This window comes from Typha latifolia, chromosome 2 (assembly GCF_019914945.1).
Source record: "Typha latifolia isolate L0001 chromosome 2, TyphaL0001v2, whole genome shotgun sequence".
In the NCBI taxonomy this organism is placed as follows: Eukaryota; Viridiplantae; Streptophyta; class Magnoliopsida; order Poales; family Typhaceae; genus Typha; species Typha latifolia.
This window is the reverse complement of record NC_133087.1, coordinates 3,734,378-3,761,082: the sequence shown is the minus strand read 5'-3', so window position 1 is coordinate 3,761,082 and position 26,705 is coordinate 3,734,378. Positions and strand designations below refer to the sequence as shown.

Here is a 26,705-nt window from a genome sequence, read left to right as displayed (position 1 = left end):
TGTCTCATTATTACCTCATTGTAAATAGGAAGATGAGTCTTCTGAGTTGTTGATTGCAAGTGGAGCTATGCTCAATTTCACATATTAATTAGTGAAAGAAACCTATGGTCCAAAGGTTCATCACTTACAAAAAAGGAGAGCATTCATGTGCTGATCTTGTCAGGAAAAGGCCACACTCTTCATTTTCTTGTAAGCAATAACCATGAAACTAAGTATAATATTATCAATCATCAAGACTTAGAGACATAGGCTTGTCTATGTCTGGTAGAAATTTTATTACAGGTGGTGAAATATGTGAGACGTCGGAAATGCAAAATCATAATAATTGAACTCTTTTTTGTTGCATACCATGCAATTACCCTAAAGCATCTATTATGCTAATGTTATCTAGAGTTTATTTTACTAATGTGATCATTTTTGTATGTTTTCATCTCCTTTTCAGATACAGTTGCTGCATAAATTCATGTATGATTACTACAAATGAATTATCCAAAGACAACCTATCAGAGACATCTCTAACATTGTTTTATAGCTTTCATGATGACCTATATATGAATAAAAAAATTAATCCTCAAACTTATGTGATTAGACTCATTAGAGTTAGGCCAAACCTAACAAGCAAGAATATTCTTGTGCATGTGATTGACGCATGGCTGCTCATGAACAGAATTATTAACTTAAGATAGTAGATTACCTTGCTTAATTTCAATTAAGTAATTTCTCATGCATATAGTTCTCTTAACATTTGGCAAAAGAAAAATGTGTATACATTTTTTAAATAGCATTTTAATTTTGTTCTTTCATGTATCAAAATTTCTCTACTGAGGATATTTATGTATTGGAAAGAGGAAACTAATAAAGGCATTTTTTTGGTGCTAAGACCATGTATTTTCTGTAGGATCCCCAGATACTGAAAAGATATGCAATGGGTAGGATGACCCAAAAGCTTAACGAACAAAACCCACCAATAATAAATCTACTACAAATAACTAGAAATCACTTCATTCAAAGTTTCAAAATTTGAAAGTCTTAACACAATAACACTATTTCCCCCACACAGTCAAACTACTTTTCCTGTTAGCTCTTGTTCTTTTTGTAACTTTTTCTCTGTCATATCTCTCTGTTTCAGTCTGCAATCTAGTAAAATTTGAAGTAAATTTGCATCGTATCAGACACAGGATGTCACAAAAATGTTGTACCTTGAAGAAGTGAATGCACTGCGGAGTTATCAATGTCATTGTTGGTTTTCAAATTTATCCGCGCATCCCCTTCCAATTTATTGCTCTCGAGGAGGGTGTAAAGCGTGAAGATTGCAAAGTGGAGTGGAGAAAAAAACGTCAGTGGTTGGATGACTACTCCACGTCAAAGCTGGGCCCCATCTTTTTCCTCCCTATCCCAAGCTTCGCTTTCATCCTTCGCAGTATTAAACCTCGCCGGGTGACCTCGACTCACTTACCATTTCCCATTTCCCATTCTCTCGAGCTTTTGTGTTATTTGCTATAGTTGGTATCAGTTCTTCTCTCTTAGAACAGAGAAGAAAAAGGAGAGGAAGGAAGGAGGAGAAAGTATTGGAATAAATCCAAAAACCAAAAGATAGTTAAATAGAGGAATGCCATTTTAATATAATAAGAGCGACACGAAACTTTCTCAGCTCTGCCTTCTCTTCTTCTCCTTTGTTAGAGGGAAAAGGAGAGATTTTTGATAGAAGAAGACTCATTTGTTCTCATGGGTTCAAAGCGCACACCTTTGGGCGTCGGCTATGGCGTCTTGGTGCTGCTTCTCGTGGCTCTGTGGGCGCTAACTCCGGCCAATGCTTCCGTTTCCTATGATCGCAAAGCAATCACCATTAATGGACAAAGAAGGATCCTTATCTCCGGTTCCATTCACTACCCAAGGAGCACTCCGGAGGTAATCCCCTGTTTCAAAGTTCCGATTTTTACGGCAAATGTGGCTCCTTTTCTCTGTTTCCCGCTTCATTTTTGTGCTAAGCTCTCACGTTTGGATTTTGGGGTTGTTTCTAGATGTGGCCGGATCTCATCCAGAAGGCTAAAGATGGGGGCTTAGATGTTATACAAACCTATGTGTTCTGGAATGGCCATGAGCCTTCCCCTGGCCAGGTTTGTTACCTTGATTTCAAATTCTTCTATTCATTTTCTGTCTTCCTTTTGCGCTAACAGATTCCTTTGCTTACTTTGTGTTGATTATTGTAGTATTATTTCGGGGATAGATATGACCTGGTTCGCTTTGTCAAATTGGTAAAACAAGCTGGCCTCTATGTTAATCTCCGGATTGGCCCCTATGTCTGTGCTGAATGGAATTTTGGGTAACATTATTTTATTTCTCAAAATGGAATATCTTTTATAGAACCCAGAAGCTTAGACATTTGTATAGAATCTGATGCAAAATTTTACTCTTTTTCTTTTTATTTTAGGGGATTTCCTGTTTGGCTCAAATATGTTCCTGGTATTAGCTTTAGGACAGATAATGGACCATTCAAGGTAAGAATTAATATAAACGAATTTTTATTCTTCAAACCATTTGGCTCATCTATTTTGAAACAGTCACTTAGTTTAATGTTCGGAACAGGCCGCGATGCAGAAATTTACAGAGAAAATTGTGTCAATGATGAAGTCTGAAGGCCTATTTGCATCTCAGGGTGGTCCCATTATTCTCTCTCAGGTATCTCAATTTCTGCAATCCACCTTATAGTTTATAGTCCTCCAATATTGGAAGAGGGAGAGATCTTGGCATTGGATCATTCAAGGTCTCTTCTTATCTTTTAAGGTATAATCATTTTTGTTTTTCCGCCAAAATCTGCAGGTTGAAAATGAGTTTGGGCCAATGGAGAGTGTTGGTGGAGCTCCTGCCAAGTCTTATGCATACTGGGCTGCTAAAATGGCAGTTGGACTCAACACTGGTGTGCCGTGGGTCATGTGCAAGCAAGACGATGCCCCTGATCCAGTGGTAAGTCCTCATCTGTTACTCGATGGATATTGTCATGAAAAGACGCCACCTTGGTTGTTATGTAACGGCACCACTCATGTCTAAATATTGGGCCTTTTGCTTTCATCCCTTCTAACCGATATTCTTTTCTTTACCTAACAAATATTAGTACCCCACTTTGGATTCTTTTGCTGCTTTTTTATCTGTCCAGATGTCACTTTCCGTAATTTGTGTCGGCTATTCTACCAATTGTTAAAATGATGCTTTTGATCACAATTATCATATAATTCATGCTTATCAGCAAATAAATGAATAATAGACTATTTATCTGACGGGCATTCGTTAAAGAGTTTTCATGACAAAAGATAAATATGAAAAATCTAAATATTATCTTCTCATTACCATTTTACCATTTGATGTGCCTTGTCATGCCAGATCAATACTTGTAATGGCTTTTATTGTGATTACTTCTCTCCGAATGCACCCTACAAGCCCACTATGTGGACTGAAGCTTGGACTGGCTGGTACTTCCTCTTGATGCTGATCATCTTTCCTTAACCTCGCATTTCATTTGTTTCTCATTAATTTCTTTTATCTGATAGTATTTCTTTTACCCTGTTGGTAGGTTCACAGCTTTTGGGGGTCCAGTTCCTCATAGACCTGTTGAGGACTTAGCATTTGCTGTTGCAAGATTTATACAGAAAGGTGGATCCTTTGTAAATTACTATATGGTAAGGACTGACATATATCACTTCAACTTTTCTGTAACCATATTTGCTCACCTGAGGCTCTGAAATAAAATGTTTGACTTGTTCCTTCTCCTACAGTACCATGGAGGAACAAATTTTGGCCGTACTGCCGGTGGTCCATTCATCGCAACCAGCTATGATTATGATGCTCCTATTGATGAATACGGTAAGCCGAAATTGCTTTTCTATTTTACGTGTGTTTCTTTCTGTGACGTTTTGGAAATTATAGCATTGGTCTGAGCATTCCTCTCTTTTAAGTATTAACCCATGTGTATAAAAAATTACTTATATGGAACTTCTGATAGTACCAGTGAGCTATTTGAATAATTATCTCTACTTTCCTGAGTAACAACTTATTCTTGTTTTGACTAATGTTCCTTATATGATGCCTAATAATATGTCTAAGTTTTCTTTGCATAAGTATGCCTACTGTTGCATATAATTATCGTAGCTTCACACTTTTAGAGGACACAACTATTGACCTGTTGATATTTGTTAAATCATACTTGTGCAAAAGCACTTAGTATATACTATAATGGGGATTCTTTGAATTTCTCAAATTACTATGGATGTGTGAAGCCATCAGTATCATTCAGAATGCCTGTTTGAGTTGTCTCAAAAATTTCACCTCATGTCCAGTCCCTTGAGTAATGTTTTTAGTTGACCTTTTTAATTTTAATCTCAGGTCTTTTAAGGCAACCAAAATGGGGTCATTTGAGAGACTTGCATAAAGCAATCAAGTTGTGTGAACCGGCCTTGGTTTCAGCTGATCCCACAGAGATGGCACTTGGAAATTATGAGAAAGTTAGGCTCTATGAACTTTTGGACTAATTGACAAGCTAATCAGATGGCCTAGAGCTAACATGATAACCAATTTCTTCCAGGCTCATATATTCAAATCCAGGTCCGGGGCTTGTGCGGCATTCCTTGCAAACTACCACCCAGCTACTTCTGCAAGGGTTACTTTCAATGGGCTGCATTACGATCTTCCTGCTTGGTCCATCAGCATCCTACCTGATTGCAAAACAGCAGTTTTCAACACTGCTAAGGTGAGAATGACTGACCATTGAATTTATACATACATGCATCATACTTTTCCTCAATCCACACACACACACACACACACACACACACACACACACACACATATATATATATATATATATATATAATTTGTATGACTTGAGAGAATTGGTTTTCAATGAAAAGTAGCTTTTCTTCATTTCCCCGAGAAACAATTTAAAAAGATGGATTTTAGTGACTTAACTGAATTGCTTGTGCAAATAATCTACAGGTAGCAGCTCCCACATTACCGGCAAAAATGACATGGGCGGGAAAGTTTTCCTGGAAGTCATACAATGAAGAGACCGATGCCTATGATGACAACTCGTTCACAAAAGATGGTTTATATGAACAACTAAGCATGACATGGGATAAATCGGACTACTTGTGGTACACAACTTAGTGAGTGACTGACTGGCCTGGAGTAGCCTTCTAAATACTTGTAATTTGTAAATGACATGTTCTTTGGAAATATATGGCTTGTCTACTCATCTTTTTTTTCCTCTTTTCAGTGTTGAAATAGGCCAAAATGAGCAATTCTTAAGGAATGGACAGTACCCAGTCCTCAATATTTTCTCAGCTGGGCATGCATTGCACGTTTTTATCAATGGTCAACAAGCAGGTTTGTTTTCTCTATCTTGGAGAAATGTTTTACAATTATGGCTGATAAAAAGAATAGGCATCTGACATAGATTGTTATTTGAACTTGGAATTTTTCCCATTCTGTCAGGGACTGTTTACGGGGGTCTAGATAATCCAAAACTGACATATTCTGGAAATGTAAAGTTGTGGGCAGGCAAGAATAAGATCTCCATCTTAAGTGTAGCTGTTGGGCTCCCTGTAAGTTAATTCAACTTTTCTGGTCTTAAACTCTTGGAATTGCAGATTGTTCCTAATTACCCTTTTGTGCTTGTCGTAGAATGTCGGGAACCATTTTGAAACTTGGAATACTGGCGTGCTTGGTCCTGTGACTCTGACTGGTCTAAACGAGGGAAGGAGAGATCTTACATGGCAAAAATGGACTTACCAGGTATTATATCTTTCTTCCTCTATATTTCTATGCACCAGATTCAGTACAGTGATTTTGATATCTCTGTTCAGATCGGTCTGAGAGGTGAAGCCTTAAATATTCACTCACTTAGTGGAAGTTCTTCTGTCGAGTGGGGACAAGCATATGGAAAACAACCACTAACATGGTACAAGGTTAGTGCTACTGCAACACTACTGCTTGATTTCATCTTTAGGTATTATTGAAGAATCATTTGACTCGAAATGTGTTGCTGCAACACTTGTGCACTTCAGGCTTTCTTCAATGCACCTCCTGGAAATGACCCATTAGCTTTAGATATGGGTAGCATGGGGAAAGGTCAAATCTGGGTCAATGGACAAAGCATTGGTCGCTATTGGCCAGGTTATAAAGCTTATGGTTCTTGTGGCGGTTGTAGTTATGGTGGAACGTACAATGAGAAAAAATGTCAAACCAACTGTGGGGAATCATCTCAAAGATGGTATGTGACTCGAATCTTGGTTAAAAATCTATTGTTCCATAAGCTTGTGGTGCATTTGCAATATAACTTAAAATGCAATCACAAAATTCAGGTACCACGTCCCTCGTTCCTGGCTAAATCCGACTGGAAACCTGTTGGTTGTGTTCGAAGAGTATGGTGGTGATCCAACTGGTATTTCTCTGGTTAAAAGAACAATATGAAGTGAATGAAGAAGTTTGCAGATGCGGCCACCTGTGAATAATCGCCCATGAAACACCAGTTAAGTTAAACAGAGATGGTCCACATAATATTCTACTTTAGCATATAATATATATTATATACACCTCTTCATATATGTTTGTAAGGTGTCCTCTCAATTATCCCATATCTGAAGTCTTGGCCATTAGTGTAGTTGCAGGAACTGCAGCACACTTACCTCCTGTATAGGGCTTCCTATTTGATTTCAGATACTAAGTATCCAACCTACATAGATTAGCCACTTCTCTAGACATGGCTTGTCAGTCGTATATAGTGGGAAGTGGAGGGGCTTGGGGATATAGTTGAATTGCATTTGAGACTCTGCAAATATTGAGTCCATTTGCACATTCTAAGAGCTTGCAGCTTAAGGGTAAACCTTTGGTTTGCGATATTATGTACGAGAAATTGCTTGCAAAAGCTCAGTACTGTAGTATATGTTTTGTACTCGAAACACTGAGCTTAACTTTGATAATATTGTAAGAATTTGGTCAATAATAAATATTGCTGTTTGTCATCTTTCTGTGCACTTTCCTGGAAATGCTTTGTGTTTCATATAATTGTAAGCATTTTTCTGAGGTAACCATTTCGCTCTTGCAGCTTGTAAATTATTTTGAAAACTCTCCCTTTTGATGTTGTTATACCGACCCAGTATATAAAACAGATTACCCCCAATGCCCATTGGCCCTCCAGGCTCATTGATTGATTCTGTATCTCTGTGAATACTCTGAGGCAATCCCTTGTAATCTTTTATTCTATATATACAGTAATATATGTCTCAAAACAGAGCAGCAAGAGGGCATCGTTGTGATTAATTGATCCTCTATTGGGTTGGGAATTCTCATAAATGGCTATGGTGGTGACCTATGCAACCCATGCAAATTGCAATATATTGCGTCTTATAATAGAATTCATAACTGCAGCCAAGGCCTACTTCGACAAGTTGGCCGTTGGAGTAGTTCTTCTGCTGGAAAAGTATATATATATATATATATATATATATATATATTCCTTTCTATATCAACATATGCTGTAAATGCTTCTTTGCAATTAAGAAATGGAACCCATGAGTTACTATATAGTTTTTGTCTTCAAGATTTATACGGCAAACAGCAGCAGTTAATGTGGTATCTTCCAAGCACGAGGGAGAGCCGCAGAGTCCAACTCTTTATAATGTCATCACTAAACTATGAGTTTAAATGAAATAGGCCTAATTACTACAATACTCATGTATAAAGAAGTCATCTCATCATGACTTAAAAGACTGTCTACTATTATTGGACTAAAATGATCTCTTATACCAAGTTTCCCTCCAAAGGAGGGCACATTCGGTACATTTACCACGTAAACGAAGGTCGCCAAGATAGCAAACAATGGGATGTTACACCATTAAATTCTCACTTTTCTCCAAAACTAAACTGAGAGAGACTTAAGAGGTATTTATTCTAAACCCATAATTCAGGGACGACATTATAATAAAAAAATAATTCGGGGTGTTTGTCAAAATGGATAATAGTTTAGATAGTAAAGTGTAATTAACCTTAAAAATAATGAAATTTTAATGTTTTGTCGAGAAATTCATTATAACAAAGGTTCAATTGTGGAGGACCCACCTTGTTAAATGTTAATAGGATAGTGCTTAAATAGTTAAAAGGGACTCATGTTGAATGAGCGTATCTAGATTCAAATCCAGCGCAGGTATAATTAAGACACCGTCAAATTGCTTCTATTCTTATCTTCAAAATGGGCATAATTTCAAGCTAAGCTTGATTATAAGTTGGTTTGATCAAATAAGCTCGATAAGACTCAAAATATTATTATTATTATATATAATATGAGTAATATTTTCTATATTATACTTATAATTCTGTTATATTATAAGATTTACTTAAGTGGATTATTATGTACTTTGATCTTATATAGTCTACTTCTAAATTCTAATTCTATTAGTTTATATATATTTTTTAAATTAAGCCTTATTTATCGCTTAATTTAAGCATATATCAAATTTGATCGAGCTCAAAATTTAGCTTGAATTGATTAAGACTTGAAATTATTTATTTGATCGGCAGCCCTAAAATTAACTCAAAATTAACTTGAATTAAAATAATTTCAAATCAAGCTTGATTACAAATATAATTTCGAAATTAATTTTAATTCAAAATTGATCCAATTACATCTCTAATATATATACTCACTCTAGCTACATGCAAAACCAACCCATTTTAATTTATAGTTAATGCACGTACTAGGCAAAGAACGAAATTTGCAAGGCCAGGCCTTCGTTAATTTTTTTTTTTAATTCATCGAAACTTAAAAAGCCTTGGTTAGAATATTGGATTCAATATTTACAACTGTAAAGCAAAGAAGCTTAACCTATGTATGCCATATAATATCAACGATCCTTATGCATGAACTCAATCAACTTTTTTTATAGAATATATATAAATTAACCAGCATCGAAGGAACCTACGTGCTGCTTTCTGTGGACTAATCCAAGTTTTGACTAATTTAAAATATTAAATAAATAGAAATTGCTGTGAAGATTTTTCATGCAAAGACTGCATTTGTTTTGTAGGTAGAGAATCTTATATAAATCGACTTCAATTGAGAAAAAAGAATGTGCCCAAATAGGTAGAATTTTAGTTCAATGATAATTATAGAGTGTTTTAATTATATCCTTATCTTTTCGAAGATTAACCCATCCATTACTGGTAATTTTGTAAAGATCCCGCATCCTCCTCTCCTTCCAAAATCCTGGCTTTTGAGTCCGCCGAGGTGCCCGCAACCTGCTCGACTAAATGTTTGATCCGAGATGCGTCATCTGGAGCGATCCCTCTTCTTGCTTGGCTTCTTCCTCTTGATGTAATATTTTTCTAAATTTTAGGCTAATATCATATACATAGTCGAATACGTATCACAAAGCTATTCACGCAGACCCCAGTGGTATACTAGATGGTAGCGACCTATGCAAGTCAAGCAAGTTGCAAATTTATTGCGTCTTATAATAGAATCATAACTGCAGCCAGGCCTACTTCGATAAGTTGGCTGTTGAAATAGTGCTTCTGCTGGATAAGTATCAGAAACTTGAACATAAATAATATATATATATATATATATATTATTTTCTATAACATGTGCTGTAAATGCTTCTTTGCTTTAAGAAATGTAACCCATGAATTAATATATAATTTTATTTCCTTCAAGATTTATATAGAGTAGGCTTATAGTACTTCATTCCATTCATAGAAGAGAACTTAACATGCCATCGATGATCATACGATAAGCTTAATCCCTTGCATAAGAAAAGAATCTGCAAGCACGTTATTCGCTGCTTCAGAAGGGTGTACTCCGTCCCAGAACACGTAGCCAGTAGCATTTCTGCACGTCCCATTTAACTCATTAGCTTTGCAAATGGCATACCTAGTCTCCACCGTTCCAGTCCCACAGCAATCTCTCCTCGCCTCAACAAAACCTAATCCATCCATTTTAAACATTGCAAAGAAAAAATATTGCATTAATAAGATTATAATCCAAACACAAGCTACGAATCTGGCATTGATATTTAGAAGTACCATGTTTTGTAGGAGCGGTGGCAAGATCATAAAGAGGCTTGTAGATGTCAAAGATAACAATCCTGAGCTCCGGGAATAGCCGGCTCGATGAGTTCACCGCCGCCTCGAGTTTCGTGTTGAAGTCGCGGGCATAGTCGTTGAGCCTCGAGATGCACTCGCCGCGCCGGTGTCCGTATTTTTGGATCGTCGCAGGGAGGCAACCTAGTGGCGGCAATGAGGTCACACCTACCTTCCGAGCTCCTAACTTGTATAGCTCCTGTGAGCAAATTCATCGTTAAATGGTGTTTTAAAATAAATATTTATATATAGATATATAAAGGGAAATTATGTGAATTGACTGACATTGATAACATTTGAGAAAATGCCGACCAGCAACGACGAGAACTCGCTGGGAGACTTGGACTTGTAAAGATTAGGGTTGATGAAGTAGTTTTGAACAAAATCACCAGATCCTGTGCTCAATATATAGAGTGCATTTGATAGGATGGAAGAAGCCTTGGTGCTACCGACCACCTTGGCCAGCTTAGACTGGTACTCCTTGTAGTACTTCAATTGTTGAGATAAGGAGATTGCATTCTGTCAAAAAAAAAGAAAAACAAAAACAAAGGAGAATAGATCAATTGCTTCATTAATTACAGCATATGTTGCAGCACTATGAAATATGAGGAATAGTACTCAAAGTCAACATTTATGGGTATTTTTATGGAAAACTGCTGACATTTTTCACGCTTAAAGTATACTTGGCAGGCAGAGTGATTGGCTGATGATATGTGATATAATACTCACATATAAGTTTGAAGTCCCATCAAAATACCCAGATCCTGCAGAGGCGAAGTTGGCTCCTAGCAGAAGGTTATCCCCAGTGACTTCTGGGCTAAGATAAGGTGGCACGTAGCTGGTAAACCCTAGAGTATCAGCTGGCCGCGGAGCAAAATATATAGTTGAACAAAGAATAAGAATAAGAATAAGAACAATTTTTATAGATAAGTATGCAGAATAAGCATGCGCTAGCCGAAGGAATAGTAAGTCAAACCAGTTATATCGGTAACTATTTTCCCATTGCAGAACCTCCCAGTAGCCTTGTGGTTCTTGAAGTCTCTCCCATAAGGAGGGAAGTTTGCCTTGAAAGTACTGTTAAGAATATAGTTATTATTCCCCACGTCGACCGTCGAATCGCCGAAAGCAATGATAGCCGGGACGAGGGCCGCAGGCGGTGGCAGCGAGTCGGCGACGACGGCGGCGACTGTGAAGAAGAGAAGAGTGATGGTGATAGCTGCATGGCCATTTTTCGATAGCTTTGCCATTCGTGTTCTTTGTTGAGACTAACACCAATGGCTTCAGGCTTGGCCTTAAAATTAGTAAGTGTACGAGCTTTATATAGAGCAGGGAGAGCAATAACTAAAGCAGGCCGTATACTAACATGCATTAAAGTGCAAGTGAAGTTAAAAATAAATAAATAATATTAATCGTTCATATATTAAATGTAAAACTGTAGAGCATTATATATAATAATAATTATTATTATTATTATTATTATTGACCATTTTAGTGGATATGACTTGTTCGTAATTAATGTTGAATATGAAACCATGCACACAAAATCTAGATACGTGTAATATTTATATTGACTGATTAGTTCATTTCGACTGTCCTTAAAAAGTAATTCATGCAAATATAAAGTAAACAATAATTAAAGTAATCATTAAACTTGCGTATTTTAGGGAAAATTACATTGAAACTCTTTAAATTTCTTCCCATTTCCATATATATATATATATATTCTCTACTTGCTTATTTAAATTCCTTTCATCTTCTTTTATAATTAGTATCTTGGATCAAACTAGGCCCATGTTTAGCTGTCCGGCAGAGCTAGCTTCGGTGTCAGGAGAGGGGCGCTGGATATTAATTCGATCGGACTAATTTCCTCCAACTACTGAGTTGACTCTTCATTTAGGGAGACAAAGATAGATGGGCTGAGTTGAGGATATTATAGTATTTTGATAGCCCTAGTGAATTCTTTTATTAGATTCTTATAGAATATATATATATATATATATATATATATATATATATATATATATATATATATATATATATATATATTTCACATGAAAATTTAAGTACAAGTGTATCCACTCATAAACTAGCACAAATACTGATCTTTTGGAAGAATAGGAAGAACAATATAACCATGCTCCCTCTTTATATATTTATATACGTCTTCACATAAGCCGCAAGTATATATATCTGCATCTCCAAATAAATATTTAATTGGCACAGTTTGAAGGGAATCGTGGAATGATTCTTTTTAAGGACGGAATAAGATAAATTGGTGATATCTCACCAATCTATCAGCTTAGAATCTCACTAGATTATACATATAGATAAATAATGTCTCATCGAATATAAAAGTTTGGCATCTCATTAAGACTTACCATTGATAGATGAATGACATCTCACTAATTTAAGAGTTTAACATCTTATTAGAAATTATACTTGATAGATAGATGACATCTCATTAATACAAGAGCTTCATGTCTCATTATCTTACTGATTCAAGAATTTGACAATAAGGAGTCTCATCTCTTATTTGATAAAAATTATATCATCACTAAATAGAATCCTCTATTACATATTTATAATTTTTCTCCACATTTACCAATCTGAAACAAACTTTGGAAAATAAACTCCTAATCTAAAACAACTCTAAAAGGATAAAAACTCATACTTTAAGATAAATATAAAAGATAAAAACTCTATTTTTTTTAAAATAAGTGTAAATATAACTTCGATTAGGACAATGAAAAATAAATCCGACACCAGACTATGCTTAAATGATGATGGAACTCGCGAATCTCCTGTGCTCGCCTCTTTCACGCTTCTCCCAGCTAACTTTCTTTCGAGCTCTAATGATCTACTTATAGTCTTCAAGTATCTTTCTCCTATTAAGAATATAACTCCTACAATAAAAATAAAACTCTTAAAAGAAAAGGAAAAAAAAAAAAAAACCTTTAGGTTCACTTCCTCATAAGTCATAGGATGGGCTCCATTCAACATTACCACTACTCTACTGAGCAATGTGGACCGCGGCAAGCATGAGAGAAACCTGCTGCATTTATCCATGTCCAACTAATAACCATACCAGCAGAAACGTAGCCTGCAACGAGGAGATTAAATTGCGTCAAAGGCCCATGCATGCCAGTGAGGTGTCTGGAAACTGGAGACCGAGAAGATGTATGTTTTAGTGTAAATTATAAATTATTCCTCTATGGTTATGCGCCAAAAATTAGTTATCTTTAAACTTTCATCTTTGTCACTTTACCCCTTCGTGCTCAATACTAATGTCAAAATTGTTATCCTTCTATTCAAACTCAGCGGAAAACCAAAATGGAACGGAAAATATCAGAATTTATTTTACTCACAATGTTTCATCCTTCAAACTTATAACAACAAGCATTTTCTCTCTTTTATTATTTCCTGCATAAACCCCTTTAACTATTTCCGCAATATCTCAAAAGCCTCTTCTACATAATATTATGAGCCTCAATTCTTAGTTATCATCTCTCAATAACCGATTCACCGTGTACTTTTTTTAAATACATAATCATGGAATGGAATATCTCAATCATTTTTTGAATACAATTAGAAGATCCGTAGTTGCTCAAACTATGAGATAGGTATAATGTTAATTTAAGGGTAATATAATTTTAGGAATAAACATAGAGGGAGTGAATTATAATTTACCCTATATTTTATCTTATCCTTTTAATGGAGATGTTTTGCAACTCGGAATTCTTATTATTTTTTTAATACTATTTCATCCTTTCGCCACCTTCTAAGATTTTCTCTTTCTTCTTTCTCTTCTCAGTGTCCACTGGTAACTCTACAACTCTTCTAAATATAACTCCAATAAAACATGGTTCGATGGCATACATAATCTGGAAGAAAGACGGAATCAGCTCTTGTTTAATTGAGCAAAAAAAATTATCTACTTTCCCTGAAAATTGCTTGTTGATCAAGATCAGAAAAACCAAATACTAGAGCAATCCTCGTTACTGATCACAAACAACAGTTAAGCATGATAAGAGAAATAGGGACAGAATCCTATGACTTGATACTCTTCCCACTATCAGGATTTAGTCCTCCAAAATTAGTGGAAATAGAGGCGTGCATGAGTTTAGAGACGTGTCAATGCTCTCAGGAAATACGATTTCAGAGATGACTATGACCGTCAGATGCACGGGAGAACTCTCTCCTTTTCTTTGGATAAAAAAACTATCTCCTATTTACAAACTATATAATAGAACAAAATTAGAAAAAGAAAAGACAAGAAAAGCAAGTCATTTACTAAGCTTACCACTATACACAGAAATTGATAGATATGAGATATCTCCTTTCAAGAATTCAAGAATGCTGCATGTGGCTTCCATTTCTGTATTGCCGACTGCAATGAGTGATTTGGGATTATGGAGGTATGAGTAAGCCTAAGTTTTGTAATTGGAGATATATCATATTTCGCAAGCCATGCTTTTATTGCTCTGTACTCATAGGTATATCCATCAGCTGCAACATAGGGGTTTTCCATTATCTCCTGCAATGTAGAAGCAAATGTTTAAGATCAATAAAAGTCAAAGAAAATAAGGGATCAAATACCCTCACATATGTAGAGAAAGGTACCTGTAATATGGGGCAAAGGTAATGACTTGGTGCACAAACATTAGATTTTCTCGACTTAAAACAAACATTGGCAACAAGTTCTTCAAGCTCTGGCAGCACCTCTGACTCAAGAGATGGCCTATCCCTACACCTTAGTCCGCAGCATCTAAGTGCAAGTTTTGCTAATCTTTCTGCCTCGACAAGCGGCCACTCTGTGATATCTTTGTCAAGAATATCGACAAAGGAACCTCTCTTGATTGCATTTTCCACACGAACTATCAGACCATTTGGATGCTTGCCAGTCAGCAATTGGAGAGAAATGATCCCTAAGGCATATAAATCTGACTTCGGTCTGATTGTCCCAGTTCGTTGGTATTCAGGGTCCATGTAATAGAGTGTACCAGCAAGAATAGTATCTTTGTATTCTGTGAGACCATCAGGCACAACGTTGGAAATGAGCTTTGCCAATCCAACATCTCCAATTTTACTCACATAATTCCTATCCAATAAAATGTTCCCTGGTTTCAGATCACGGTGAACGATAGGCTCAGGCTTGGTGCCATGTAAAAATGCAAGTCCACAAGCCACTTCAAAAATAATCCGAAAGCGAATAAACCAAGGAAGAGGCGGTGCGCCATTCCTGCCGAACAATTGATCTTCTAAACTTCCATTTTCCATGTGTTCATACACAAGACACCCATTCTCAGGGCAGAATCCAAGCAGTAAAACCATGTGTGGATGACTAAGTTGGCCAAGTATTTCAACCTGACCACAGTAACAGGAAAAATGTTCATCACTTCCTTTCCTATCTTTGGCCAAAATAATGAGTTTCAACATGATTTAAAGTAAACAAAGAAAAATTATATTGATAGGCAGAAATTTTAAGATGATATTTGTACAGTTACCTCTCTCAAGAATTCCTCCTTCTTGTTACTGGAATCTTGCCGAAGTACCTTGATAGCTACTGCAGTGTGATCAAGGTTGCTCTTGTATACATTCCCATAACTTCCCTCACCTATCTTCTTGGCATCAGAGAAGTTGTCAGTTGCAATCTCTATTTCATTCCTTGAGTACCTTCTACACCTATTGCCACTTGACAGAAGGACATCCACAACTTTTGACTTCTCGGAGGACATCGTATTAGCAACAAGCTCTGCTTTATGTCTATCCAGAACTTCTGTGGCAAGTAATTTTCTTGCCTCTTCAACTTCTTTCACAGCTTCCAAATGTTTAGCTTTCTCTTCTGCAACAATCAATCTCAACATGTCCTCTCTCTCTAGTGCATCATTCACCTTCTTTGTCTCTTCAGTATATTCAGAAGTAAGCAATTGAATCTGGAAGATGTAAATTATGGATTAGAATATAGAACAAAGAAGACGACCATACTGATAGTTTCTGCATGAGGGTCTTCAAATTCTGTGAGCTTCAGTGTAATATTACTTATATATATGATGTTCTGTATCAAAAATAAATTGTAATATGAACTTGGGCGGGGATTAGGGATAAGCCACTCAAAAGGGCCTAATATTCAAGTTGAAATAACAAAAGAGAGGAGATCACAAATAGTGGACAGAAAAAGGAAAATAAGAAATTCTTTGGAAGTAAACTAACGGAACTAAGCGTGCAGAAGATGGAAGTTTCCTGTTAGACAAACATGTATCTTGGTAGATACATACTGCATATGTGGGGACAAAAAATGGCGAGGAATTAACTAATAAGATATTTTTGGAGAAAAAAGGAAACTATAGTAGATATACTACCAAATAAATTGTTTCCTCTGTCTTAAATTGAGAGTATGCCTTTTTGTGAACATTAACTTAGCCAACATGAATGGAAGTCACAGAACTTAACCTTTTTCTTAGCATGCACCAAATTCTCACAAGCTCGGTTGTACATTGCAAGAGTATTCTGCAATTCTCTCTGCAGTTTTGCTACTTCATCTGGACCTTCAGACTGGATAATCATTGCAATTATCGTGTCAACATCATCATGGAGAAATGTATCTTAACTAGAATCATCATGGAGAAATGTATCAAAAATGTATCTTAGCAAGAATACAAACTGTCAGAAAAACAATAGATGGATATAAAATTATTATAATCAAGTAACCAACAAAATGAAATGCCAATCTCTTCCATAGAGTGCACGATGACATAGGGGATGTGACTTACATCATCATAATTTGGCTGTTTTTGCTCTTCTCTTATCTTGCCATCCAAGGTTCCTTCACGACGTACTCCATTAAAAGAGATCGTCTGTGCAATTTCTGAACTTCGACCAGAATCGATAGAAGCCTGAGTGTCCCTAAAGGCTTGGAAGCATGAACTAGCATCTACCTGTCCTGATATTTGTGAAGTTCTGCTATCTTGGAAACTGTGTACATATTTCTCACGAGAGATACTGTCCCTTTGCCTTTGAGCAATTGCTTTATGACTAACTGTTCCTATTTGCATATAATTATCAGACCCTGAAATAGGCATGTTTTTCCCAAAAGATGAACATCAAATTTAGAAGAGAATGGAAGTCAGGAGCAAGTTAGTGTACCAATAATAACTGCCTGATTAGGAAAATTCATGGTGACTTTCCATCGTGACACAGCAAATATGTTGCAAGAACTTGGCATGAATTTCAGGATAGAAGTGACCACATCCGGAACCTTTAATAACCTGAAAAATATATAAGTTTTCATTTTATGGAAGCAGATGATGCCAACAGTGAGCGAACGTAACTGAACTTCAATATGATCAAAATCCATACTTGCAAATAATGAATGAATCCTGATACTTCAATATGATACATAAAAAAGATAATTTCATGTATAATAAAAACCAAAACAATGAGTTACCATCTGAGGTGGTCCTAGAAAGCTGATAGAGTCATATCATAATATCCAGAAAACAGAGTTGAGTATTTAGGAAAGATATAAAATCCAAAATACACAGAATCCCTTCTGAAATACAAAACTATTTTTCATAATAGAAGAGTGGATATATCAGATAATAAAATTGTTGAGGTACCTCAGAAGAATGTTGGTAGACGTTAGAAACAAATATTTCAACATGAATACAAGGTGTTAAGCTGCCAAGTATCTTACAAAATCATGGACCAGATAAAAGGGTTTAGCAGAAAGGGATTACCGCGATCTTCACTCTATATGCTATTGTTGGACTTCAGAAATTCTAAATTATTCCATATATGACGGACCTAAAGAGGCAGCAGTAGTAAAGCATGATACTGCACAGTAACAGTAAAACATGAACTTTCTAGCTGATAAAGAAGCTATAAAATGCAGATAATAAAATAATTCCACATGAGAAACTGACATTGTGGGGATAATATGAACCGGCTAGTGAGGCACCTAAAGTTGAGAAGGTTGTAAGAAGAAAGACATCTTTCCATATTTCTGTGTCAGTCTGCTATATGACAAACCTCTATAATTCTTACAGGAGTTCCAGTCCAAAGGAAAATCAGGAATAGAGGGCTGACATTGAATAAGTAAGGACTATACCAAGTATAATTATGTCTTACTGGTTGCAACTTAGGGTCATACAGCCCAGAAGGGCAAAATTGCGTTGCTATATCCAACAGGCGCATTATAATTGAGGATACTTTTATAATGGAGGGAACAATCAACATAAAAGAACAAGTTCTTAGAGAACTGGACGTATAAAGTACACGAAGTAATGCTGGGAAAACATTATAGTTTGCCTATTAGCATCCTGACCACAAGGATCAAATTCTATTGATATAATTGTGCTAAAAGGAGAAAACACCTTCTAATCCAACTCATGAAGGAAGCACCCAACACCAAATTCTTAATGCCGGACTCTGTCACATAGCTCAAAAGCGCTGCTGCAGGGTTCTCCCCTTCCAGAACTAAGGTTTCCACCTACAACCGATCCCGAATACCACCATGAAAACCCCCAAAACTAGGGAGAAATTTTATTTTAAAAAAATCATTTTTTTTCTTACATTTCTTCGCCCACAGAGTCTCCTGAACGGTAGAAACACCTCCTGGGCCTTAGACTTCATATCCTGAACGTACATCTCTACCACCCCCCTCTCCATCTTCTCGATTGGAATACTTCGGCCCGCTACGAGATCGAAGTGAAAGAACTAAAAATAATCTGAATACACGATTCGAGTCAGAGGAGGGAGGAGAGGAGCTTACAAGGGGAGGGAATGGTGGAGACGACGGGGATGACGTGGATGATGAGGAAGCGGTCGGCGTGGGGAAGGAGGTGCTCCTCCGCCCACCTGACAGCGCGGCGGCTCCGGTGCCCGCGGCTCACTGCAACCGCCACCGTAGACTCCAGAGAGTCACAGCCGCCTCCGAAGACGGAGACGGAGGACATGGCGCAGACGAAAGGCAAGGGTTTTTGGTGTTTTGGCGGGCGGAAGGGAGGAGGAGGAGGAGGAGGAGGGAGAGAAACTGGCAAAGTCTGTTAGCGAGTCAACTGACTCGGAGGCAGACGTAAGTACGTAACAGACTGACTTAAAAATCTTGAATTTTATTTTTTTTATTCTTAAATACTTCAGTACGTCATTAAAAATTATAATCTTAATCTAACCGCTGTATAATAAGTTTTTATACCTAATACCGATTTCCCCATTTCAAAACTAAGTTACTTAAAAAAATATTCTTTTTTTTTGTTAAAATTTCTCTTTCATATATAATTATTAAAGATATAATTTATATTAATTATAGGAGATATTATTTAATACTAAAATAAATTTAAATTTGATTCTTTAAAAATAATCTTCAATTTTAAATATAATTTTCTATCTCTATTTATTATTAAATTTAATTTAAATTAATCTTAAAGTAACGAGAGATATATAAATAATAATAAATAATTAAAAAATTAAATTAAATTAAATTAAATTAAATTTTTATCAAGTTAATTATAAAAAATATCAATACTCTTATTGTGATATATACATTATTCTCAGTTAAGAATATATATATCTTTTTATTTAATAAAAAATTAAAATAATATAATTGTTAAAAAAATAATATGCAAGGTCATATATATTTAAAAATTAATAAATAAATATTGAACTGGTAATATCTTAATTTTTATATTACTATTATATTCTTTACATCTTCGTCAAAACAATTAATAAACAATTAAAAGAAGGGGTCGTTTTAATATTAATCGGAGAAGTTTCGTCCGATGGAGATTGCGGATAAGAGAGTATAAAAACTGTGACAAAACCGATCCACAACAGTTCAGATTTATCGGATCCGGGTATTTTGTACGCTCAGTTTGGCAACCAATCACAGAGTGTCAGGTATATCTAACTCGTACACTGGGAGGCTGCATGGAATCCGCCACGTTCGCATGGGGACGGATGGATTTAACACCTACGAAAGTAAGAATCAAATAGAGGATAATGATCAAAAAAATAAATTAAATCAAATTAGAGGTTGACTTAGTCGTCACATCTTCTCCAACGTTTGAGGAGCCATTGACATGTGGACAGCCGGAAGCCATAGGATGAGGTGGTGGTCGGAGGAAGAGGGTAATATCGTCAAAATGGGAAAGAGAAACAAGAGCTAAGGCTTCGAAGCCAGGAGTCGTATTCATTCCTTTCTCGTAGAAGACGAGAAGAATAAAAAAAGAGGAGGAGAGAGCTTTCTTCTCCTTCCTCTCTTTCGACATTGTTCTTGTCGCTGTAGTGGTGGTGGTGGTGGTGGTGGCAGTGATAATTATTATTGTTATTAATATTATTTATACTTTGACTTGCTAATATCGACATTAAATATACTAAATTAACTAAGGGTGTTCGAGATGCACCTCTCAGCCCTATCCTTCTCCTCAACGCACTTGGACGACGGTAGCTCTGTCGAAGCTACCTCGACGATCGTGGCGATCGACAGGGACAAGACCAGCCAACAAGCTGTGAGATGGACGGTCGACCACCTCCTTGTCAAGATGCCAACTCTTGTCTTGGTCCATGTCAGGACCCACAACAATTCCCTCATGAATAGTAGGTATCTTCTCTCTCATCGTTGTAATCTTTTGAGTGGGTTTTTTTTTTCAATGAATACTGTGGAAGAACCATCAAGCATTTCAAAGAATTAATGATGTTAATATTTGTCATCTTAAATCATCATTAGAGATGTAATTTTCTTTTCTTTTTTTGGTTTAAATCTTGTAGATGGTTATGATTCTCCTGAAAGAAGCCCTGAGGATGTAGATGCAGAGTTGGCACAATTATTCCTTCCCTATCGAGGCTTTTGTGCTCGTAAAGGGGTAAGGACTACCTAGGAGAGAGTTATTGTTTCTCTTCATGCACACACAAACAAATATATGCTAACACAAGCACTAAGAACAATTTGCTAATACTAACTTTAGAATAGTATCTAGTTGCATGTACAATCTTTGTATCAGAATAGCATTTCCATATTTTGGATGATCATGATTGTAGTAGCCAAAATTTCAGCACAAGTTTCCTATTTTCCTTGAACAAATATAATCAGATGGTTGCAAACTTGCAATTCTGAAGTTAAGTAACATGGATTGCTATTTTACATCTTCAGATGCATCTGAAGGAGGTAGTTTTGGAGGATGTTAACATCTCGAGGGCAATAGTTGAATACATCACTGCCAACCAAATCCAGAATATTGTTCTTGGTGCTTCCAGTAGAAATGCACTCACAAGGTCGCATTCCATTCATCCATGCATAGGTAAATAACTTTGTGGTTGAGAATCTTCAAGCAACATGATCTCTGCTCCTCACAGGAAATTCAGGAATGCCGATGTCCCAACATGCTTGATGAAAGCTGCACCAGAGTATTGTACAGTGTATGTCATATACAAAGGTAAGGCCGTCTCAATTAGGTCAGCCAAAGGCCCTGCACCTATTAACATTGCTCCACCACGCCAGTCAATGGTTCTAGATAGTCCTCGTCAGCTACCTGACCACATCGATGACGTTATTAGGTAAGTCGAGAAAGAAAAAGCATTATCAGCTGCTAGCACGAGATAACTTGTAATGTAAGAAGGAAAAGAATAATAATCAGCCTCATACTTTGATAGTAATCTGATAAAAAATTAAACAAGATTGTTATTTTTGCTGTCCACAGACCAAGGAACCGCTACAATATACTGAGAATGTCTTCTTTCTACTTGTGATATAGCAAATCAAAGTATTAACAAGTAAAGCAATATTTATGTAACATAAAACAAAGATTTATATTCATCCCATGATTACTATTATGACACGGATGATTTGCCATCCCAAAGAAGTATAAGCAACTAAAAACCAAAAAGGCTAAAAAGGATGGTAGTTGACTAGAACTATTCAAGATCAAGTGATCGTTTTGTTAAATACATGCGACAGGCTCCAATATAACTCCTCCAGCTTCCCTGGGAAATTTTAACTTTTGAAGTAAAAGTGCTGTAGTATTCTAATTCTCTGTAGCTCTTGTTTTGCAAAACAGAAGCCCATTCGCAAGGGGAAGCTCGAGAGGTCCTCCACCATCTTTATTATCTGACAGGCCCCTTGAACAACATCCCGGTTTAATGAAGACACCCTCGAGGGATAGGCCTCTCTCCTCAGCTAGGACAGCACCCCAAAGTGCATTTCTTGAATGCCTCGACTCTCTCCATCCACCAAGGTCGTCCTTTTCTCGTGACTCATCCTCAGATGACATGGATTTGCCAAAAAGCATAGAATTCCAGTCCATCGACTTTGGCAACTCTGTTGAATTCTCATCAGCATCCCATGATAGTCCTACCTCTACTTTTGTAAGTACACAAATTATAGGGAAATAATTGCTCCCCTGCAACAATTCACTTTCAGCAACCTTGAATTTTAGAGTGACAGCTACTTTTGTTGTTTCCATTTTAGTCGCAACGAGACGTTGAGGCCGAAATGAAAAGGCTGAGACTGGAGCTGAAGCAAACAATGGAAATGTACAATGCAGCTTGCAAAGAAGCAATCATGGCCAAACAGAAGGTGAGGTCAACGCTTTCATGTGTTTTCTCCATTCATCACCTTTCCTATCATTGGACCTCATGGTAGTCACAATGTAACACTGTAAATATTTATTCATTAATGTCAATGCAAAAAATTGCGAAAAGGATTTTTGTAAGAGTTATCTGACTATATAAGCATTTCTATTTAATGTTCATGAATGATACAAATGCAGGCTAAAGAGCTGCACCATTTGAAAATGGAAGAGGCCCGGAAGTTTGAGGAATTAAGACAAGCAGAGGAAGCAGCTCTTGCACTTGTGGAAATGGAGAAATCAAAGTGCAAAGCTGCAATTGAACATGCAGAAGCAGCACAAAGGATTGCAGAACTTGAGGCACAAAAGAGATTAAAAGCGGAATTAAAGGCGAAGCTTGAGGCAGAAGAGAAAAGGAAAGCATTAGACACTCTGGCTAATTCTGATGTTCGGTACAGGAAGTACACCATTGAAGAGATTGAAATTGCAACCAATCGCTTCTCTGACTCACTGAAGATTGGCGAAGGTGGATATGGACCTGTATTCAAAGCGTCTTTGGATCATACTCCGGTTGCAATTAAGGTTTTAAGACCAGATGCATCACAGGGAAGGAGGCAATTCCAGCAAGAGGTACAACTTCCTTAGCCAATTGCAGCAACGTAAACTAAGATTAAGACTGATTAACCATATATGTGTGTGTGTGTGTGTCTGTTCAATAACTAGGCAGCGGTCATCTCAGGAGATAAAACCTTATCAGGGATAGATTTCAGAACCTTTCTAGACTACATTTTCTAGTTCACTTCAAATTCTAGAGTCTAAAAGGAGTGTTTTCACAGAGAGGAACTTCCTTAAAAGGAAGAAGAAGAAGAAGAAGAAGAAGAAGAAGAAGAAGAAGAAAAAAGTGATTGAGATATTAGAATCCTTCTACAGAATATCATGCAAAAGAGTATATACCAAACTCTTATCAACTTCTAGTATTAATCCTCCAAAATATGCTCCCACTTAAAAGTACAGCCCATATAACTGCTCAAGCGCTGACTAGGCAACTTGTTGTCTTATACTCCAACAATATGTTGGAACTACTATTTATGTTTTACTTCCCTTTTTATCCTTAAAACACATTTTAGACGTGCTAGATGTCAAGGACTTCCCAAATCTCAATTGCTTGACACTGATTTTTTTCCCCATTTCATCCTCTATAATAACTTCTCCTATGTAATTGATCAAGGTTGAGGTGCTTAGCTGTATCCGCCATCCCAACATGGTCTTGCTGCTGGGCGCCTGTTCAGAGTATGGCTGTCTGGTATACGAGTACATGGAGAATGGAAGCTTAGAGGATAGGCTCTTCCAACGAAATAACACTCCTCCAATTCCATGGACTGTGAGATTCAAAATTGCAGCAGAGATAGCTACTGGACTACTGTTCCTCCACCAGACCAAACCGGAACCATTGGTTCACCGAGACCTTAAGCCAGCTAACATCCTTCTTGATCGCAACTACGTCAGCAAGATCAGCGACGTTGGCCTAGCAAGATTGGTGCCCCCATCTGTAGCAGACAGCGTTACTCAGTATCGAATGACCTCAACTGCCGGAACATTTTGCTACATTGACCCCGAATATCAGCAGACAGGCATGCTAGGAACCAAATCCGATATATATTCTCTTGGAATAATGCTGCTGCAAATCATCACGGCAAGACCACCAATGGGCCTCACACACCATGTGGATAAGGCCATAGAAAAAGGAATGTTTGCACAAATGCTTGATCCAAGTATAACCGATTGGCCAGTGGAAGAGGCTCTCGCATTTGCTAAGCTTGCTTTGAAGTGTGCAGAGCTGAGGAGGAAGGACAGGCCTGATCTTGGGATGGTCATTTTGCCAGAGCTGAACCATTTGAGAAATATTGCTCATGCATATGAAACTATCCGATATGGCAGCAAAAGCAGCAGCAGCAGCTACAGGGCTGGACCATATAGTTTCTCCCATTCGCGTAGATCATTGGGTAAGAATCTTCTTCAATTGCAGTAAGAAACGTAAACATTATTCTGATAAAAACCTACTGAACTAATACTATCTTTCTTTTCATCAACAGCAACATCAAGTAAACCATCTAATGCCACCGCAGCATGGATTTCTTCTGCAGCTGATGGATGAGGACTGGTAGACTTTTGGTTGAGGAGAAAGCTAAGTAGGAAAAAAACAGGAGAACATTGGAAATCTGTGCTATGGTGTTTCTGTACCATTACTCTATTGTAAAGAAAATTAATTGCTAGCTGGCTTTAGAGTGAGCCTCCAATGCACAGAAGAGTTAGCTCTAATCAATTTTGAAAAGAACAAAGTGGAAGCTCCTAAAAGTCGAGCAGAATTCTCAAATTTCGGCAAACTTGAACTGCCACACAAACCTTGCCATTATGCCAAAATGCTAACTTTGCTTTAGACAACTAAAGGAATAGAAAACAAAAGGTAAAATTACCAACTTTGTTATGGAGGTCAGTTAGGGTGAACATACAATTTCCAGCTCAATGCATCTCCTTTGTTATGGATGTCATCGTCTCAATTTGACCCACAGATTCTGCAGTAACCATGGTAGAGAATTACTTATCCTACTTCCACAAAATTTGCCATCATTAATGGCATTGTAGGTGAAATCCAACCTGTAAATTTTACCTTTTCTTTATATACCAAACTGAAGTGACCGAAGATTAAATCCCAATTGTATCAATTAGAGAATGCCCAAATGTCGGCTATCCAAAATATCGACTCTCTCCACTAACGACACTAAAACTCTCCACTGATGAAGCCCCCCATTCCCAATTAGCGTTTGGTCGCAATCAAACAAGCACCAATTTGTTGATCGTTAGCAAATCCAGAACAAGGTTGTTGAATAAAATCTAATGGAGCAATAAATTATGAACAATATTATCTCTCACCTGCATCGCGCTATTCCCCTCAATCCTCGTCCATTTGAATTCTTCCTCATCTGGCTCGCGATTCCAAGGAGTCGAACGCCTCCATCTGAGACAAGCAAAGCTCAAACCAATAGTCGAACGAGGAATTTTTATTTTGGGAAAATTTTATTTTGCTCCCCTTTTTTTTTCGTTATTTTCGTTCGGCCCCCTCTTTTTTTTTTAATCTGTCTAAACCTATTAATCTTAGTCAAAGAGACTAATCAACCATCAAATTAAACTAACCTCGAGTACCAAAGTATTAATACTCTTCTTATTTCGTATAATTTAAAAAAATAATTTAATAATAATTTAAAATTACTATTTTGCCCATAGATTAAACAATACCTAATTACTAATTCTTTCCATCTAATCAAGAGTATTTTTATCGTTTAGTTTAAAATATCACAAATTCTTAATGCAAACTTACTATACTTCACTACTTTAATATCAGTTTTATATCACATAATATATAATTATTATTCTTTATATTAGTATTTTACTTAAATAATAGAATTGCTTATACCGATATTACCTCTCTTTTCTCCTATTAAAAATTTAAATAATTCTTTTTAAATTAGCCTATTCCACGAGTACACAAGGCATAAAGTGTTTTCCCAGAGCTTTTTTTTCCTTAATTTTAATCTCGGTTTCCAATGGGCTCTTTTTCTCATTTACCACAAAGTGAAAATAGAACGTGAAAAAAAAATATAACTAATTAATAAAAGTGTCACGAGCAATTTTAGTATTTTAAAAATTATATTCTAAAATAAAAATAAATTCATTTAAAAATGTCATTTCTTTCCGTTACATTGAGATAAAGTTAATCTGAGAGCTATTTTAAATATTTACAATAAAAAATAGGAATCAGATGGGTCAAAACAGAAATAATGCAAAAAAGAGGGGCAAAATAAATAATTTTTCATTTTATTTTTTGAGAAATTTATCATAATACAGCCCTATCTTTTATCCTTTATTATCGTTCTAAACATTTATCATTTGACTCTACTATTTTATTTTTATTATCATAAAGTTATTCTAAGTTAATTTTAACCTAATAATTATTATTAT

At 36.5% G+C, this 26,705-nt stretch overlaps 4 protein-coding genes and 1 long non-coding RNA gene across 11 annotated transcripts; 2 read left to right on the top strand and 3 right to left on the bottom strand.

The window, feature by feature from the left end:
* The first annotated feature begins 1,587 nt into the window (after window positions 1–1,587).
* LOC140782631 (beta-galactosidase-like) lies at window positions 1,588–7,013 on the top strand. Its single transcript, XM_073129307.1, has 18 exons — window positions 1,588–1,908; window positions 2,022–2,117; window positions 2,211–2,323; window positions 2,432–2,498; window positions 2,587–2,679; window positions 2,821–2,964; window positions 3,379–3,467; window positions 3,569–3,674; window positions 3,771–3,858; window positions 4,378–4,496; window positions 4,577–4,741; window positions 4,987–5,156; window positions 5,267–5,376; window positions 5,485–5,594; window positions 5,674–5,784; window positions 5,856–5,957; window positions 6,057–6,262; window positions 6,354–7,013. The coding sequence occupies exons 1-18, from the start codon at window positions 1,726–1,728 to the stop codon at window positions 6,460–6,462; spliced, it is 2,181 nt and encodes a 726-aa protein (XP_072985408.1). The 5' UTR covers window positions 1,588–1,725; the 3' UTR covers window positions 6,463–7,013.
* Window positions 7,014–9,724: 2,711 nt separating this feature from the next.
* LOC140781382 (GDSL esterase/lipase APG-like) lies at window positions 9,725–11,375 on the bottom strand. Its single transcript, XM_073127330.1, has 5 exons — window positions 11,105–11,375; window positions 10,858–10,988; window positions 10,414–10,647; window positions 10,072–10,327; window positions 9,725–9,971 (listed from the first exon to the last, which is right to left on the bottom strand). The coding sequence occupies exons 1-5, from the start codon at window positions 11,373–11,375 to the stop codon at window positions 9,772–9,774; spliced, it is 1,092 nt and encodes a 363-aa protein (XP_072983431.1). The 3' UTR covers window positions 9,725–9,771.
* Window positions 11,376–12,891: 1,516 nt separating this feature from the next.
* LOC140782820 (U-box domain-containing protein 34) lies at window positions 12,892–19,200 on the bottom strand. 5 transcript variants are annotated; one of them, XR_012107956.1, is made up of 11 exons: window positions 18,899–19,200; window positions 18,700–18,821; window positions 18,501–18,616; window positions 17,272–17,393; window positions 16,899–17,194; window positions 16,579–16,680; window positions 15,633–16,061; window positions 14,749–15,492; window positions 14,429–14,662; window positions 13,132–13,228; window positions 12,892–13,031 (listed from the first exon to the last, which is right to left on the bottom strand). XR_012107956.1 is itself a non-coding variant. In XM_073129616.1 (10 exons), exons 1-9 carry the CDS (start codon window positions 19,080–19,082, stop codon window positions 14,468–14,470), a joined length of 2,310 nt encoding a protein of 769 aa, XP_072985717.1. In that variant the 5' UTR covers window positions 19,083–19,200; the 3' UTR covers window positions 13,101–13,228; window positions 14,429–14,467. The 5 variants fall into 5 exon arrangements, 4 of the variants coding, with proteins under 4 accessions (XP_072985717.1, XP_072985716.1, XP_072985718.1 ...); XM_073129616.1 differs by lacking the exon at window positions 12,892–13,031 and having other exon boundaries at window positions 13,101–13,228; XM_073129615.1 differs by lacking the exons at window positions 12,892–13,031; window positions 13,132–13,228 and having other exon boundaries at window positions 14,098–14,662.
* A 1,127-nt stretch (window positions 19,201–20,327) lies between these two features.
* LOC140782821 (U-box domain-containing protein 52-like) lies at window positions 20,328–25,062 on the top strand. 2 transcript variants are annotated; one of them, XM_073129621.1, is made up of 9 exons: window positions 20,328–20,721; window positions 20,893–20,987; window positions 21,275–21,396; window positions 21,478–21,678; window positions 22,179–22,485; window positions 22,589–22,696; window positions 22,890–23,318; window positions 23,917–24,691; window positions 24,782–25,062. In XM_073129621.1, exons 1-9 carry the CDS (start codon window positions 20,523–20,525, stop codon window positions 24,841–24,843), a joined length of 2,298 nt encoding a protein of 765 aa, XP_072985722.1. In that variant the 5' UTR covers window positions 20,328–20,522; the 3' UTR covers window positions 24,844–25,062. The 2 variants fall into 2 exon arrangements, with proteins under 2 accessions (XP_072985722.1, XP_072985723.1); XM_073129622.1 differs by having other exon boundaries at window positions 20,688–20,725.
* LOC140782823 (uncharacterized) lies at window positions 21,061–25,843 on the bottom strand. Of its 2 annotated transcripts, none has more exons than XR_012107957.1 (4): window positions 25,620–25,843; window positions 25,357–25,480; window positions 25,167–25,261; window positions 21,061–21,653 (listed from the first exon to the last, which is right to left on the bottom strand). It is a non-coding gene; the product is annotated as an uncharacterized lncRNA (long non-coding RNA). The 2 variants fall into 2 exon arrangements; XR_012107958.1 differs by having other exon boundaries at window positions 25,199–25,261; window positions 25,620–25,745.
* Window positions 25,844–26,705: the final 862 nt, after the last annotated feature.